This window comes from Mastacembelus armatus, chromosome 22 (genome assembly GCF_900324485.2).
Source record: "Mastacembelus armatus chromosome 22, fMasArm1.2, whole genome shotgun sequence".
Lineage (NCBI taxonomy): Eukaryota > Metazoa > Chordata > Actinopteri > Synbranchiformes > Mastacembelidae > Mastacembelus > Mastacembelus armatus.
Window position 1 is genome coordinate 12,368,345 of NC_046654.1, and position 16,094 is coordinate 12,384,438.

A 16,094-nucleotide genomic window follows, 5' to 3' on the forward strand; every position below is an offset into this window, starting at 1 on the left:
AACTTGTCTTCTTTAATAAGTTACCATCTTGGTAAATGTTAACTACATTGCATCTTATGCTTTTAGAACTTTTTAGTCTCACTGTTTTGAATTCACACACCAGTGAAACCTAAGTTAACCAAATTTCCTGTCTCCCAGTCATTGGCCTGCCAGACCCAATAAATACACTCCTCTCTCTTCCCTCAGTTCTGTATATCCCATCAGCCTGCAGAGCTGCATTTGAAATGAGTAATGACTCTGAGCATCACATCATTCTACATTTTTTCTCTTGGCCTCAGGACACCACAACACTCTACCATGGGTTTCCACTTGTAGCTGTGTTTACATGGACCTCAGCACTGACAGTCAAAGCAGTCAGTGAATCAGGCAGCCTGAGAGCTATGCACAACCAACAAACCAGCATGGAAGAACAGCTATGCCAGGCAGAAAAGAAGCAGGGTTATAAATCCTGTATTTTGTTATGATCTATATTTCAGTCTATAATCATCCTTCCTGACTGTTAGTGATGGAAGGGGATGAAGGCTGCCAGATCTACTCACATTGCCACCATGGCCCAGATCTTTTACATTGCATGATGAGATTATAGATTTTTATTGGTTAAAATAGGTCACATGTACAAAGCTGTTTCAGTGCATCTATCAAGAATGGGACACATTGCTGTGGGAGGTGGTAGAGTTGTATTAATTTATGAAACTTCTGTATTTATATAGAGTATAGATATTTCTGCCTTGTCCAGCCTGCAGTAATCCCTCACTAATTGCTTCTTGTAAACTAAATGAGACAGCACTTTTAAGAGTGTGATGAATAACATTGCTGTTCATGTCTGTTTTAGAGCTGTCTGTAATACACAGCCTACAAAGCTTCTTCTGACCACTGGATCAGCGGTAACCACTGTGTGAATTAATCCATTGCCACTGACAACACAGACCTGTCAGGCCAAACACTTTATTGTTCAACTGACACTGTCAGCTGCCCACTCATATATATTCTATAGGGTTTGTCTAAAGAAACGCCTGCTTTTACCATCACATAGTGTCTATTGAAGTATAAAGAATACTGATTTAAAGGGAAGTGTATTATGTAAAATGACAATATTTGTTGGACTGATGTCGTCTTTGGTTGGGATGATCCACTTAGACATTCCTTTCTGTTAAATCTAACTCTGTGCCATCCACCAGAAAGTCACTATCCCATCTGCACCCTCTGTTGCCTCAGTTATGGACACTGTGATTCGGGCTCAGCTTTTAGAGCACCAGGGAGGGAGATTAAATGGTAATATCTGCACAGTTGTCCCCAGACGAAGTGAACCTAAGCTCATTGTGTGTGTGTGTCTGTGTGTGCATTTGAGTGACAAATCAACTGCCCAATAACCAAATGCCTTCATTACATAATGCATCTAAGAGTTGCTTCTCCATATGTTTACAGTTATTACACTGTACTGTTGTGCAGTAGTGTGTTTTATTTCTACCATAGAGCAGTGATGTCAGGGCTTCACTGCAGTGTGTTTGACTACAGGAAGTCAGACATGCATTTCCTGCCCCTGTCCAGATGGTGGCAGTATCTATGAATTATACATTTTTAATTAATAGACTGAAATATAGGCACATATGCTCAAGCCAGTCCTTCAGGTTTGTTTAATTATACAGAATAATGTTTTGAGAGGCATGAGGCCACATAACAAACACATATAACAAGTTTCCATTATTTGTGCGTTTCATATAATTAATAATTTGTTGGAAGTTAATATTATGCATACAAATGAACCAGGAATTGTGAAGCTATAGCTGTTTCTGATCAGTAGTTCCTTTCATTAGCCCAGGCTGGGCTTAACTGTGCATTTGGAACCATCCCAGCATACAGTCAGCAGTTCCCACTGCGGGAACATGCAGCGCAGCATTATCATAATGAAAACTTGTTAATCTAATCCTACTTTTTGCCCTGATGTCCAAGTCCCAGATAACTGGAGCGAGCACAGGCATTGCTGCTGTCTCATAATGACTGATTGTGGTAGAATACAGAAGCTGAATTTCAATGCTTCCATTCTTTAAGTAAAACCTCCCAACTTGATGTTGTGCGTGTGTGTGTGTGTGTTTGTGTGTGTGTGTGAATTTAAAGCTTTTGCCTGAGACTGAGACTCTGGGGATCTATTGAAGGGGACTTCCAAGTCCTTAGAAGTGGCTGCTCAGCATCTGTACAGTAATTCTACATGCCTTGTTCAAGGATACTCACTACCTGCTGAGGTTATGGGATATTGTAACATCTCACTGAACAGGAGGTGATGTTCATTTCTCACTCTTGAGCTCATGATTCTGCCCAAACAGTCCAAGGTGTCATCTTACAGCTAGAGGACATTCGGGACATCAGGCTTTGAGATGTGTACCCTCCCCCCTAAGTGTATTGTCTTCTCTTCCTTCTTGTCTTTTCACCTCACTCTCCCTGCCTCCTTTCTCTGAAATTGTGCTTTTTCCCTGTGTTGGCACTAAGCCTAGTTCCTGAAGTTAACACCATGTGATTTCTTCAGGGCATAAAACATGAGGAAGGTTATGCATGTTCAGGCTGTGTCTGCATTGTGTCAGTGAGCAGTAAATATTAAAGCCCAGGTGCTCAGAAATGCACAGACGTAGTCCTGCCTGCTCAGCATAATGCAGCAGAAACAGCACAGAGAGGAGGAGGGGCAGGGGGGAGGTCCTATTGAATTAACATTTTATGTAATTCTAGCCTAAATTTCTAAGCAGTCCTTACATTGTTTGGTGTCCTATACAGTGTTTGCCTATGGTATTTAATTACACAGTGTATGTGAGTGCCTGGTCAATCTAATTTAAGGTGAAGCTATGTATTTCCTCTCTTTCAGGGACTTGGAACACGTGTGCTCACACAAATCACACACCTCTTTCTGCAATTTCCTTTACAGTAGCGTTTGTGCTGAGCAATGCAGCGTCATGGCTCTGTGACAGTGAACAAGTCATTGACTTGAATGCAAGTCAATATTAGGCTGCGGTGTATGTTTCTGATACCAGCCATTCTTCTTTAATGGATCGGTGTGGCTTTCTGGTGGGGGTGTTGATGAAGGGATCGGCCACAGCTAAGTGCAGATAAAAATAGCTGTGTGCCCTGAAGCCTGCAGCTGAACAGGGGTCTCTCATGCTGCCTGTTTGATGCTGGAAGATTGTGATACCTGTTTTCTACAATTTTTATCACCCATCGTACAGAAATACTATCTGCATCAGTCTGTGCTTATTTAGCCACCCATGATTGCACCTGTTATGGTGTTGTGTTCTTCCGTGCGTTCATTTCTTGCACAATATGCAGCAATAATTCCCCTGTGGCTGTGTGTGTTTGTTTGTGTGTTTACACAGAGGAATCACTCTTGCGTCAGGATGATATTTGGATGCTGGATGACTCTCAGGAACCCCTTTCTTGTGCTACACGCCCTGATCACCTGGACTTCCTACGTATTACACCACCCGAGGATGACATCATTGGGGACACGCCCTACTATCCCAAGCTGGAGTGCACGGTGAGTGCCCTAAAACATGAACACCACAAGCAAAGATTTAAAAAGAAAAAAGCTGTAATGCATATTTTCACACACAGAGCAGTGTACCATGGCACTTTTTTATTTTTCTCCCCCTTGTGGGACGATCACGCATTTAACCATGTGATCATGAACTCTTAGAGATGGATTAACAGGTCATGGATTCTTCTCTGTAGCCAAAGCTGACTGAGATCATTCCACTCAAACCTCTTGCCTTAAGAGCAGAGACAGAAAAATCACACCCTTTCTGGTAGTCTGGGACCATTTTAAGTCCTTTTTTGAGATGGTGTAGACCTTAGAGAGCAATTAGTGTGGGCAGAAGAACACAAGATATTTTTACCACTCAGCATGTGGGTTCTGTAATCTTTCTGTACTGTATGCATGTTCCCCAAAAATAGTCTACAGCAGAGAATACAATGTGTGCTATGTGTTTGTGGACTTTAATTATGCTGGTAAGTAGCACAATTAAGGAAACTGCATTCATCTGACAGAACAAAGTGAAAATCCATTTCCAATTCTGTAAGTCATGTAATCTGGCAAGGGCGCTCATTCCTGAAGCAGATGAAGCCGATTACTGGGTGCGGTTTTTAGGCGGGTAGTGTATGAGCACAAGTCATGCATATTTTTTCCTAAGACACAATAACTGGCCTGACTGTGATTAGAATCAGTTGACATACCAGTCTAAAGGTAATCATTTACAGAATTACACTGTTGGCCATCTCACATACTTGGCTGTGGAATAGCTTCATTGCCACCGTCATCTGTTTTCCTATTTAAAAAAAAAAAGCATACATTTATTGTGCAAGATTTTTTTTTTTCAGTGAGTTGTAGAAATTGAATACACAAAGGGAAGGGGATGATGGCACAATCCAAATTCTGTAAGTTAGATTTGGTAAAGTTGCACGGCCGATTGATAAAGTACCTCTGTAGTGTTTCTGTGATAAGAAACGTAAATGAATCATTTCACTAATGCACCAGATGTCAGCTGACATCACATCTGTTAGTGGGCCTCTTTCTACTGCAACCTGTGAGGGATTGAATGAGGTTCTATGAAATACCACTACTCTTTCAACCACAGAAGCCCCCTTAAGGTTTGTGACTTGAGTAAAATAAATCACCTCCAGTCCTAGGGAAATGGAATGAAAAATTGTATTTCTTTCTCCTTAAGATTAAAAAATAATTGTCATATTAAGTCATCACATTAACATATGCTACTATTATTCATGCAGTCCTTTCACTGGGTTCATTTGTTCTTCCATTATCGGTCTTGAAAAATTTCCATTCCCTCAATTTACCCACTTTTCTTGTTTAACTAGGGTTGGCATAAAAAAGTGGATGAAGACATTTATAAGGCATGAGTCTTTTTTAAGTGTGCCCACTGGTAGGCCCAGCTGAGACTGTGCTCAGGCAGCCAGAAGTAATTCATTCAGAAAGGGCAATCACAGTTTGAAAAATGCTTTTCCAAACTGTTTCCCCTGACTTTAACACTAAACTCTGTCAAAATGTAGAGCGGATTAAATGTAAGACAAGCTTTACAGATAGCTGAACAATGTTCTCGTAAAAGCTATATTCCCTTTCCTACCTAGGTTGCCTGTTATTGGTTTGTAATATATAGCTAATGTTAACTGCACTTTCCAAACTTTATACACTCCCATAGTAACACTGTCCTCGGAACCAAAGTTCCAGTTTGAATCAAAACTGTCAGTGTTTAGTATATGAAGAATGTTGACCTCCGTGCTTCAGGTAGGTGAATCTGAATCTGTCATTTTTCCCACCTGAATCCAGCCCTGTGTGTCTGAGTGCTAGCTATAAGCAGACTGCCTAATGACCACATCTTAAAACCTATTTAGCTGTAGCTCACTGCTTTATTGTGCAATGCTGGTTTACTGGACCACTGCAGCTCTCCACCTGACCACAGGCTCACTCCCTCTCTGTGTTTACTCTGTTACCTCGACAGCCATTATACGGAAGTGAGCAGAGGTAATCAGACACCTGTAGTGCTGGACTCTCCAGGTCCCCTCCCAAGAAGGGAGGGACCTGAAGGGAGGCGTCCCCAGACTGGGTAGACTAGTAAGACACTTTTTTTTTTTCCCCAGCATGAGGTTTTTGTTTTTTTTTCCTCACACGACAGCACACACGGCTTTCATGTAAACAGTAACACTTTTTAAAGACGACTGACACCTACTAGAAGAACAACTCAGTCATGGGCCCCACACAGAGAAGGATAACACTGAACTTTATGGAAAATACCGCTCAACTTGGAATCGCTTTGTGAAAGGCAGGTGGACTCAGCGACTCCTGCTCTCCCAGGGAGATTACAGCAAGACATGTTTCCAGCCACTGAACAGCTTGAATTCACTTGTAGCGTCATGGGAATCTTTCTCACACAGTAGAGACTGAACTGTACTTCTGACGACATACAACCAGTAGTAGTCTTTATGCCATATAATAAAAGACTACTATAGGTTGTTTGTGTGTCACTAATCAGGATCAGTGTTGTTACTGTTGGTGCACTTGTGGAGAAGGTAAGAGGAGCTGGAGAGATTTTTCCACACAAAGGGCTTTTGTTCTCAACCACAGAGGTGGAACCGGAGCAGCTTGGATAAATGGAGGCGATGAGATGAACTTTTTGTGACATTTTCAGTGGACACTTGGCTAGAGCTGGTTTTGCTTTTTGGGTTTCCTCACTTTGCTCACAGTTGGTGTGAGCCCTTTGAACAAAAATGGAGCATAGAGGTAATATCTCAGAGGAGCAGGGGAAGCAACCTGACAGTTCTTTACTGAATGTCTTTAGTGGTTTCTTCACCCAGGATCGGTCTGCCCCTTCTGATGCCGAATCAGCCGTGCTCACGTCTTTCAAGGAGCTGTCAGATGGTGAGAGTCCCTTTCCTGAAGGCGGTCGAACTATGAACAGTGAAAACCAAATGGAAGAGAGGAAGGATTTCTCTCAGCATGATGAGGCTGCTTTCCATGATACAAGGCCAAAGGCAGAATCATTGGGAACTTGCAATAACACTAAAGCAAGAGTTAGATCCTCAGTTGACGAAGATCTGGTCCATGTCACTTGGGTAGAAACATACAGTGACACAGAAGATGAGGCAAACTCCCACAGCAGCACTAGTCTGTCAGAGAAGCTCCACAGAACCAAGGAGCCCATCCTTCCTGAGGAGGACAGTAATACAGGGGACAGTGTTGATGAAGATACCACTGAGTATGTGCCTGTGTTTAGAACACACAAATTTAAGGAGAGATCCCGCATAGAAGCTATTCTATACTCAGATAGGTTTGTTAGCAGAGCTAGCTCTAGGAAAGTTGTGGTTTCATCATTTTCCAAACACATAGAAGACAGCCCTCCCAAGGAGAGCAAGGAGAGCACCACCACAGTGTCTGTGGATACAGAAACACTGGGTACAAGAGAGAACAGTAGCAAAAATGTAGACGAGAACAGTGAGTATGCTGGCATAGATTGTTCTCAGCCTGTTCCCTCCATCATTTCTGAGTATCCTGCTTCAGAAGCTGGAAGTACTGACTGTACTATGACCTCTCCATTAAAGCCGACTGGGGACTTAGATAGTACACAAAAGGAGGAGACACATGAGCAAAGGGCTGAGGCTGAGGAGGCACGTGAGGAACCTCATTCCAGCCAAGTGTCCACGTTGGTTCCCTCTAGCCCTAAGACTCCTGAAGTGTCAGTCCAGTCATCCTCCAGTCCAGAGGAGGAGTTACATTCTGACAATGTAACAAATTCAGGTTTGGAGAAATCTATGTTGCCGTCATATCACCCTAAAGAGCCCCTGAGTGACATTCAGCCAAGTATCAGTCCTTCTTTTGAGTCCACTCCAAAGACATCTGAAACTAAAACACCGCCTCCCGCATCATCTGCAGCTTCCTCTTCTTCCTCCTCCACCTCCTCTTCCCCGTCCAAGTCTGCAACACTCTCCTCACCTCCTTCCTTCCAGATGCCAGCTCTCTTCAGTGGGTTGCGAGTGCTAAAGAAAGGAGCAGTGGGTGAAGATAGGGAGACGGTGTCAGAGATCAAGCAGAGGGAGAAGGATGCTGACCTGGCCCTGCTCAGCCTAAAGAAGACAGTAAACAAGGCCAAGCTCTTGCCTGAGCAGAAGATAGTCACTCCAGTCAAAAAACACACAGAGCCTAAGCCTGTTTCAGAAACTAAAAGCATTGTAATGGGGCAGCTCAGTCATCTGCTTAATATCAACAATAATGAGGAGAACAAAAAGTCAGATGACAAACAAGATGCTGATTCCCAACAAAGCAATAAAGAGTCTGAGAATGGAGAAGAGGCTACAGGAGAGAAATCTCCAAGCCCAGAAACTCCTACATCCACACCGGAAAAAAAGAAAACCTCAGACCTGGCCTATGAAACCTTCAAGAACATTTTTGGCCCCAAAACTCTTAAAAAAGAAAAATCTGAAGAGTTGGATCTGGAGACGGTAAAAAAGAAAATCAAGAACGACAAGGAAAATCTTAGGTCAATTTTTGAGAGATCCTCCAAAGGAAGCAAGGAAGTTAAAAGTCCCACAGAGGCTAATGTATGTAACCACATTCTTCATTTAAGTCCATTTAAGACCTGAGATAAAGTGCGGCCCTAAGGCAGAGTATCAGTATTACTCCATTACACACTTGCTTGCTCATGTTATTCCATGTTTTCTTTTCACAGACAGAGGTGACATCCCCAGACAGTGAGGACCGAACCCCAGGGCGTCTGCAGGCTGTGTGGCCCCCACCCAAACCTAAAGATGAGGAAGAGAAGGTGGGGCTCAAGTACACAGAGGCAGGTAAGAACCTCAGGCTTGTTGCTTTAGACACTGTTGCCTGTATTTGTGTCTAAGATCAGGAATCCTAACAGAGGATTATGTCAGTCAAGCAGACACACCTCACACTTGACTTTTGGACAAGGACCAGTGGACGTATCAGAATCTTTTATTAGGATGTTTGTCCTTGATTAAATCTCAACAATAAAACATAGAAACACAACTAGAGCCACCATAATTAAGCCCTTGAGTACTTACACTTTACTCTAAATCTCTGACTAATAATGCAGAGCTAGCTGCGCAGGGTGTAAGACATTTTCTAAATCCATTTAAGAACAAAGTGAAGCTGTGCAGGCATCACAAGGGAGCGTGTGCACGTTAGTAGGGGTAAAAATCATGAAATCAAAATGTGCTCTGGGCAGCACACCTTCTTATGCTCTAAAGGTCTAATGGCAGACAAACAGGATTCAGAGCACACACAAAGCTTTCTATTTATGTTCTAGCTAAAACTGTTGCAACAGAGATGCAACAGCTGCTTAATATTCTGTGTGGTGCAACTTCATCCCTCAAAATAGATTAAGACTCACAAATGTGGATTATTTAAGTGTTTGTTTTTTTTTTAATAAAATAAAGCTCTTTTATTGGCCTTTGCTCCTGTCCAAACTAAGTGTAACTTATAATAACAAATCTATGGATTGTGGATACACGATCATCTGCCGTGAACAGGTGATTTTCTTGAACTAACTAGTTACGCAAATATAAAAATCAAAACATAATCTAATCCAAAATAAACTGAAAGCTGCTGAAGAATCTGTATAAAGAGGCAATGACATTGTGCTGTACATTATATAGGTACAGTGTATTTGGCAGTTTGTCGCTAACATTGAAGCAACAACACGAAAGATCAAAATATTTTATGAGCTTACAAATAATAACGCAAGTAAGTATCATCATATGTGTTTCTATTGTAATCCAAAAGTGTTCCCATATATTACTGTAACATTATAGATGTTTGGGGTTTTTTTTTTTTTTTTATTTCCCTGCCTTCATCTTATTAAAACCGACATACAGGCATTTTTTATCAGTGTGTTGATCTGACAAAATGTTTTGTTTTGGCCATCACTTCAGCTGCTAATACAATTTAAAACTGGTTGGTTGAGTTGCAAATATGTCCCATTATAGTGAAAGTGACTCACCCTCCTGTAGAATTTTAACACTAAACACAGGACTACATCTTGTTGGACTGTCTCTTGTCTCATCGTGTTTCAACTCACCAATAGTTCAAAAAAAGCATTAACGCCTTTCTCTTGGTCTGTCAATAAGCTACACCTTATAACAAGCCAGGAATGTTAAGTATACGTCTGTCAACACTGACAGCAGAATGACTCACTGTCCCACCTTCCTTGTTCTGGCTCCTTTCAGAGCACCAGGCTGCACTCCTGCAGCTGAAGAGAGAGTGCAAGGAAGAGCTGCAGAGGATGCATGTAAGTTACTGTCAAACCTAATCAGACATGTTAAACACTGGCTGAAAACGTGTTACGCACCAGAGAAAACAATAGCCTGAAGATCTTTTTGAGGGCAGCCTAAATGAAGAAAGTGAAGTTAGGACATTCTGACATACAGTATTAAACAGAAACAAATTAACATATGGGACTCGTAAAGGAAAACTTAGCAGTACATTTACTACAGTATCTCATGAGTATGAGGCAGAAATGAATGGCAGATGTAGTTATATTTAAAAGCCGCTGTGGAATTTCTAGTCTGTTATAGCAATTAGTTATCCTGGACACAAGGTGGCGCTAAGTAAGCATGAAATGTGCAAGTGCAGCATCTGAACTGATGCAAACTGCAGTGTTTACTTGCCATGCTTATGGCTTTACATATATTATACAGTGTCAATTAAGTCCATTAAGTTTTCATCATTTGTCATGATGATGTAGAGTGACAAAATGTTTTTCAATAAAAATTAAAATGTAAAAAAAAAAAAAAAAAAAAAAAATTGCAAAGACGATAATGTTTTATAATGGCTTTGTGTTTGGAGCTGTCTCTCTGTGTGACCTTACTGACCAGAATTTTATGTATGATCTTATGGCTTTCCAGTGGACCCACACACACATACACAGTTCTGTGATGGCGATCTCCTTTGTGTCCGATATTATGGTTCATTCCAAATCTGTTTTAAGATTGATTCAAGTCAATGTTTTATTTATCAAAAGCGGATGTTTGGAACTGTGTCTTACAGGTGTTTTCTGACTCAAGACATATTGTATAACTTTGGAAGCCCAATAAAAACATAGCTTCAGCCATGTTACATAATTTGTACCACTGATAAATTATCTTATGGGTCATTTCCTTGAAAAATCTGACCTCAGAATTGGCTTCTCAGCTTGTCAACCTAAAGCCTTTAATTTGACATCAACCTTTAAAAGACTGATGCTGACATTGAGCCCACAAGAAGGGGTGGGAACATGTTTTTCTAAACTGGCTCAAGTTAATAAGGAACATGTGTAAGATTTACTGAAAAATAATTTCCTATCTGCCTCAAATCAATACTTTGCTTTGGTTGGCTTGTTTTTCATTGTTTGGAATCAAAGTCGAATGAAAGCTGAGAATGTCACTAACAGTGAGTTATTAACTTCACACTGAGGAAACATCATTTGGAATAAAGTTAAAACAAAGCTGAAAACATTGATGTGGTTGTTGTTTTCAACCAATAATAATATTTACGTAGCCCCGTTGAAGGAATATACCAATTCAGGTTATGGTAATTCAATAAAAAATGTTGTCATACACCTAATAGGGATTTATTATATTAGATAATGTAAATGAAAGATGTTTCTGATACCCTGAAATTGTTTTGTATCTGTCATTCTGATCTTGCTCCTTACAGTCCGACTTTGAGCTTCAGATCTTCCAGCTGCGGGGTGAGCAAGCTGTCTCGATATCGAACCTGGAAGAAGTCATTGCTAGGATGCAAAGAGACAAGTCATATAATGCAGGTCAGGAGCACAGAGAGGTCCGTGATGCTGCTGTATCCACTGCAGATGACCAGACAGCCAAGACCTGCCGCACTGTGGGTATCCAAACCGACAGGGACACCTTTATCAAAAGCCCTGAGGGCGATGGCTGTGGACTCGCTCAAAGCCCCAAACAGAACATGCCCAAAAAACTCAACTTAGACTTGATCGGAGTGAATCTAAAAGGTGAAACAGCCTCAGGGTCTTCTGGACCAATCCCGCCACCTCCTCCTCCTCCTCCTCCTCCTCCTCTCCCACCAGGCCTCTTAGGACCAGCACCACCTCCCCCTCCTCCTCCCCCTTTGCCAGGCAACACTGGAGCACCTCCACCACCCCCTCCACCACCTCCAATTCCTGGAGGTGGCCCACCACCCCCACCACCTCCGCCTCCCCCTCCTGGCCTACCTGGAAGTGGCCCACCTCCTCCACCTCCTCCTCCAGGCTGTGGCCCCCCACCTCCTCCACCTATGGGAGGCTTCAGTTTTGGCCAGAAGGTTGAGAAGGCCCCACGGAAGCCTGCCATTGAGCCAGCATGTCCCATGAAGCCTCTGTACTGGACCAGGATACAGATACAGGACAATAAGTATGTCTAGCACTGCCTATAGCTCCTTGCTCTTGATGTCATCTTAAATCTTATTTTTATAGATTTGTGAGAACATTGCTTAAAGAGTCAAACTGTGCAGGAAACATTACCGTCATGCAGTCAGAGCCCAGACCTGAGCAATGTTGGAGATATGGTTGCTGCACCACACTCTCTCATCTAAAGGCTCTGTTGAAATACTCTGTAATTGTAAGTGGATTATCCAGCCCATTTACAGTGGCTGTGGTTGTTTGCCTCTGAGTGCCAGGCTTCCAGCTTTATGGCCTTGTATTTCCATGGCTGGATTAGTGGGGGGAAGCTGAGTTGTGGTTTGCACACTCTCTCTCTCTCTCTCTCTCTCTCTCTCTCTCTCTCTCTCTCTCTCTCTCTCTCTCTCTCTTGCTGGCCCTGGCCAGCGTTGGAGGACTGACTGACTATGCTACATTACAGCAGTTTCAAGTCAGCTATAAATTTAATTGTAAAGGGCCAAGTTAAGGGACATTAAATGGGTCAGATGGTTAACTATAGCTGGATCAGCTGTGTGATCTCTGTTAATGGTGTGAGGTTCTAAGTTATGAGGGGGAACAGTGTAAGGTTTGAAATGATGCCAGGGGTCTAAATGTAAAGTACAGTTGGCAGAACGCAGGACAGATGTTCTTGGAAAGCTGCATTCAGAAAAGGGAACAGGGTTTTTAAGGGGATTCGAGTTCAATTATCATCATAATCCTCTCAATTAGAAAGTTGTCTTGCATGGAAATATTTCTGTGGGCTTGGTTGTAATTTTCTTTTCCAAGGTAGTTTCCTTCACTGGTGGTTTCACAGTCAGAGGCTGTTCATTGGATTCTCAGAAAAAGTGCAAAATCAAAGGAGGATTTTGGGACAGTATCATTATGTCCTCAGCAGAAAGCCTTCTGGCTGCCCCAGATAAATACTTTCACCACTGCAACAGGACGCCAACAGAATGGAGAAACAACTGGACTTACTTGACCCTAATTGAATTACTGGCAATGCTGTTGATTGTTCTGGTATTTAAGCCATGATAAGCCTGCCAACACTTGTGTTAGTCTGTTTTGTCCTGGTTCTCCTTCTTATTGTAAATGGGCCTTGACTTAGTAGGGACTGACCTGAGTAATGTCATTAAATTATGACCCTCATGGGCATTTGAGATAATATATGAAAGATGATATGAACCCAGTGATAAGGCATGTGTAGTGTATTATAGATGTCATCGCTACAAAATACGTTTATTTGTTAGCAAGCCTGTTGATTTACAGACTTGGGGAGGAGAAGCAGACACAGATGTGTTGAGTTTAAATGAGAAGAAAAGTAGAAGTGTTTGTCACGGCGAAGTGCTGAGCATTCTCTAAACTTTACCAACCTCTTTCCACCTCTGTTTGTTGTTTTCAATGTTACTCAGCAACTTCTGAAACACACCATCATCTCCCATGTTCTTGTCCGTTTGCTGGAAATGGCTCTTTATTACAGACACAAGCTTGTCTTAAACTTTTGTTATTTTTATCACCTAGCTCATAAACAGTGCTTTTTAAAGCAGAAGATTAAAGCCGCTCTTGCCAAGTTTTTGTCGGACAGTGAAATGGAAAATGGAAAACAGTGGGCAGGTTGAATAAACATCAAATAAGCTTCCGCGAAGAGAGCACACAATTTGTTTAGCTCATGTACCCTATTTGTCTTGTGAGCCGCTATCCTGTCATTGAGACTGTGAAAGAACATTTTGCACCCTGTAACCTCAGCTTTGATGCATTGATATATGTTCATATATAACAAAATACAACAAACAAAATACAAAACAAACTTTTTTTTTTTTTCCCAGCAACAACACACTGTGGGGTTCCCTGGAGGAACCAAACATTGTCAACACCAATGAGTTTGAGGACCTCTTTTCTAAGGCCACCATACAGCCGAAGAAGAAGCCCCTGTCAGACACATTTGAGAAGAAAGCTAAAACCAAGAAGGTAGGTTCATGTTCTCATGATCTCATATCTTCTTATTGTCTTAGTTTTTCCTTAACATTGAGTGCTATTTAGAAATTGTAAAATCACTTGTCTTTGTAGTTTACTACCTGGCACATTTTGCCTACTGCTGCAGCCACCTGAGGGCATTACTGGTATACTTTTTATCTGGCTTTGTTTTAAAAAGGCTTTTTGTCTGCTGTTCTGTTCACTTATAAATCAAAGAAAATAAATAAATTACCGGGAAGAACTGGATTGCAACCCTCTCCCTCACAGTTTTGCCTGCAGTTGCCAGCTATTTCTACTTCCTGGACCAACACAGGCTATCATTTCATGAGTTCACTTGTCTGTGTGGGGGTGGGGGGGGTGTTTGGACTGGCTACCCTAAATGTGCAGGTATGTAGGGTTTCAGATTTTTGCTTCTGTTTTATTTTTTTTTCTATCAAAGTTTATTCTGTGAACCAAACAAGAAAAATCAGCAGAAGTGTGCTTTCTGCCAGATTGATCAACCATTCCCCTCCCCTGCAAAGACAGACTCTGCACCTCCTGCTGCAGCCAGCGCTGCGTCAGTATCTTGGCTGCCCATTGGTCCTCACTGTGGCGTCCAAGCAGTTAAAACTCAGCCATTCCCCCAGACTGTCCCCTCTAAATCCATACACATTCCCTATTCTGATCAATTTGTCAAGGCTCCACTGGGCTCTAGAGGGCCACAGTGTGTGTGTGTGTGTGTGTGTGTGTGTGTGTGTGTGTGTGTGTGTGTGTGTGTGTGTGTGTGTGTGTGTGTGTGTGTGTGTGTGTGTGTGTGTGTGTGTGTGTGTGTGTGTGTGTGTGTGTGTGTGTGTGTGTTCTTCTGTCCTTGATCTCCATCCTTAGATCTCTCTCTTCAGTCTGGTCACTCTAAAGCAGCACACTCTGTCCAACATTTGATCCAAGTCAGCCAGCCACATCCAGACACAAATCCTGCCAACTGTCTCCTGTCTGAGCTCATATCAGCCTGGAAGATGTTTGACCCCACCAATGGAAGCACTGTTGAAACACATTCATATCACTCAAAAAACTCCATTATCATAGCATTTAGTTTTTTTGTTTGTTTGTTTTTTTACTGGAGAGAAGGATCTGTATGGTAAACTGGCTGTGGTTGGTATCTGTGTTTAGACAGTTTATCCCCAATTTTGGAGTCTGAAATTTAATATAAAGATCTTTGTTTAGAGCCAGTCGGATCCCAGCTCTATGATTAAAAAGGGAATGTGAATTCATGAAGGCATGGATGTTTTCAGCCTACTTAGAAGTCAAACCCACTGGAACAGTCATCAAAATAATAAAAAAAACTTGTTTACGTAATCATTTTTTATCCCAGAAAGTTTATACTCGGAGTTAAAGGGAGACAAATCATCTGTAAGAGAAATCATCTGAATCACCAGCTGACGATGGCTTCCAAGAAGTTCAGCTGGTTAACGGGTGGGAAGGAAAGAGGCAGCAGAAAAAGAAGGCATGGAGTGAAGAGAAACTGAATTTTCAGGAGGGTGGAGAGGAATAAGAGCAGGGAGGATGACTAGTTGCTACTGAGTTGAGGAGGCGTGGTGGACTAAAATGGGAAGAAAGTAGAATAAGCACAAATATGATGGTCATTGTGAAATGGAGAGGGTTTGTAGGGGTGACCCAGATGTTTAGTTTTGGAGACAAATTACCTTAAATAAGATCATAGCAGTTTTTGAGAATAACTTACTGAGGAAATGTTTTTTGGACAGTGAGAGGTACAGACTCTGCAGACTCTGAGCAGACGGTCTGTGTTCCTCTGCATGACGACCAGTACCTGTCAGCTATCATGTAGATTAGCTCCCTCCTGCCTTTGTCAGCACGCACTCCATGTCTGCACAGGTCTGCGTATGAATAATGTAAAGTTGCCGATGCATTTGTGTGTCTGTGTGAGATAGTGAGTCATGATTATTGTGTTTGTGAATGCACCCTGTATGTTTCTGTGAGTGTGTGTGTGTGTTTGTGCTTCAATGCACATGTGTGATGACAGCAGATCTTCACAAGTCATTATACACTTGCTCAGAAAGTGTTGCCAGATCATGCTAACGCCACAGCCCCGGGCTCTGTGAGTGGGAGGGAAAGGAATGTGCGTGTGCATTATGCATATGAGGTACTTCCCCACTTTCTAACAACTCTGCACGCCAAAAAGTTTCAACTTGGGGGATGTAGCCGATGCCTACATGA

The 16,094-nt window shown here is 42.1% G+C and overlaps 1 protein-coding gene across 2 annotated transcripts in view; it reads left to right on the forward strand.

The window, feature by feature from the left end:
• Positions 1 to 16,094, forward strand: part of LOC113129067 (formin-1) — a 46,234-nt gene that overhangs the window by 5,418 nt on the left and 24,722 nt on the right. Inside the window, exons 3-7 of one of the 2 annotated variants that reach the window (XM_026304796.1) lie at positions 3,357 to 3,517; positions 8,214 to 8,331; positions 9,730 to 9,791; positions 11,198 to 11,907; positions 13,736 to 13,877. In XM_026304796.1, the coding sequence (XP_026160581.1) occupies positions 3,357 to 3,517; positions 8,214 to 8,331; positions 9,730 to 9,791; positions 11,198 to 11,907; positions 13,736 to 13,877 (1,193 nt within the window). Of the gene's footprint in view, positions 1 to 3,356; positions 3,518 to 5,669; positions 8,086 to 8,213; positions 8,332 to 9,729; positions 9,792 to 11,197; positions 11,908 to 13,735; positions 13,878 to 16,094 lie in introns of those variants that run through there. The other variant, XM_026304788.1, reaches the window with a different exon arrangement.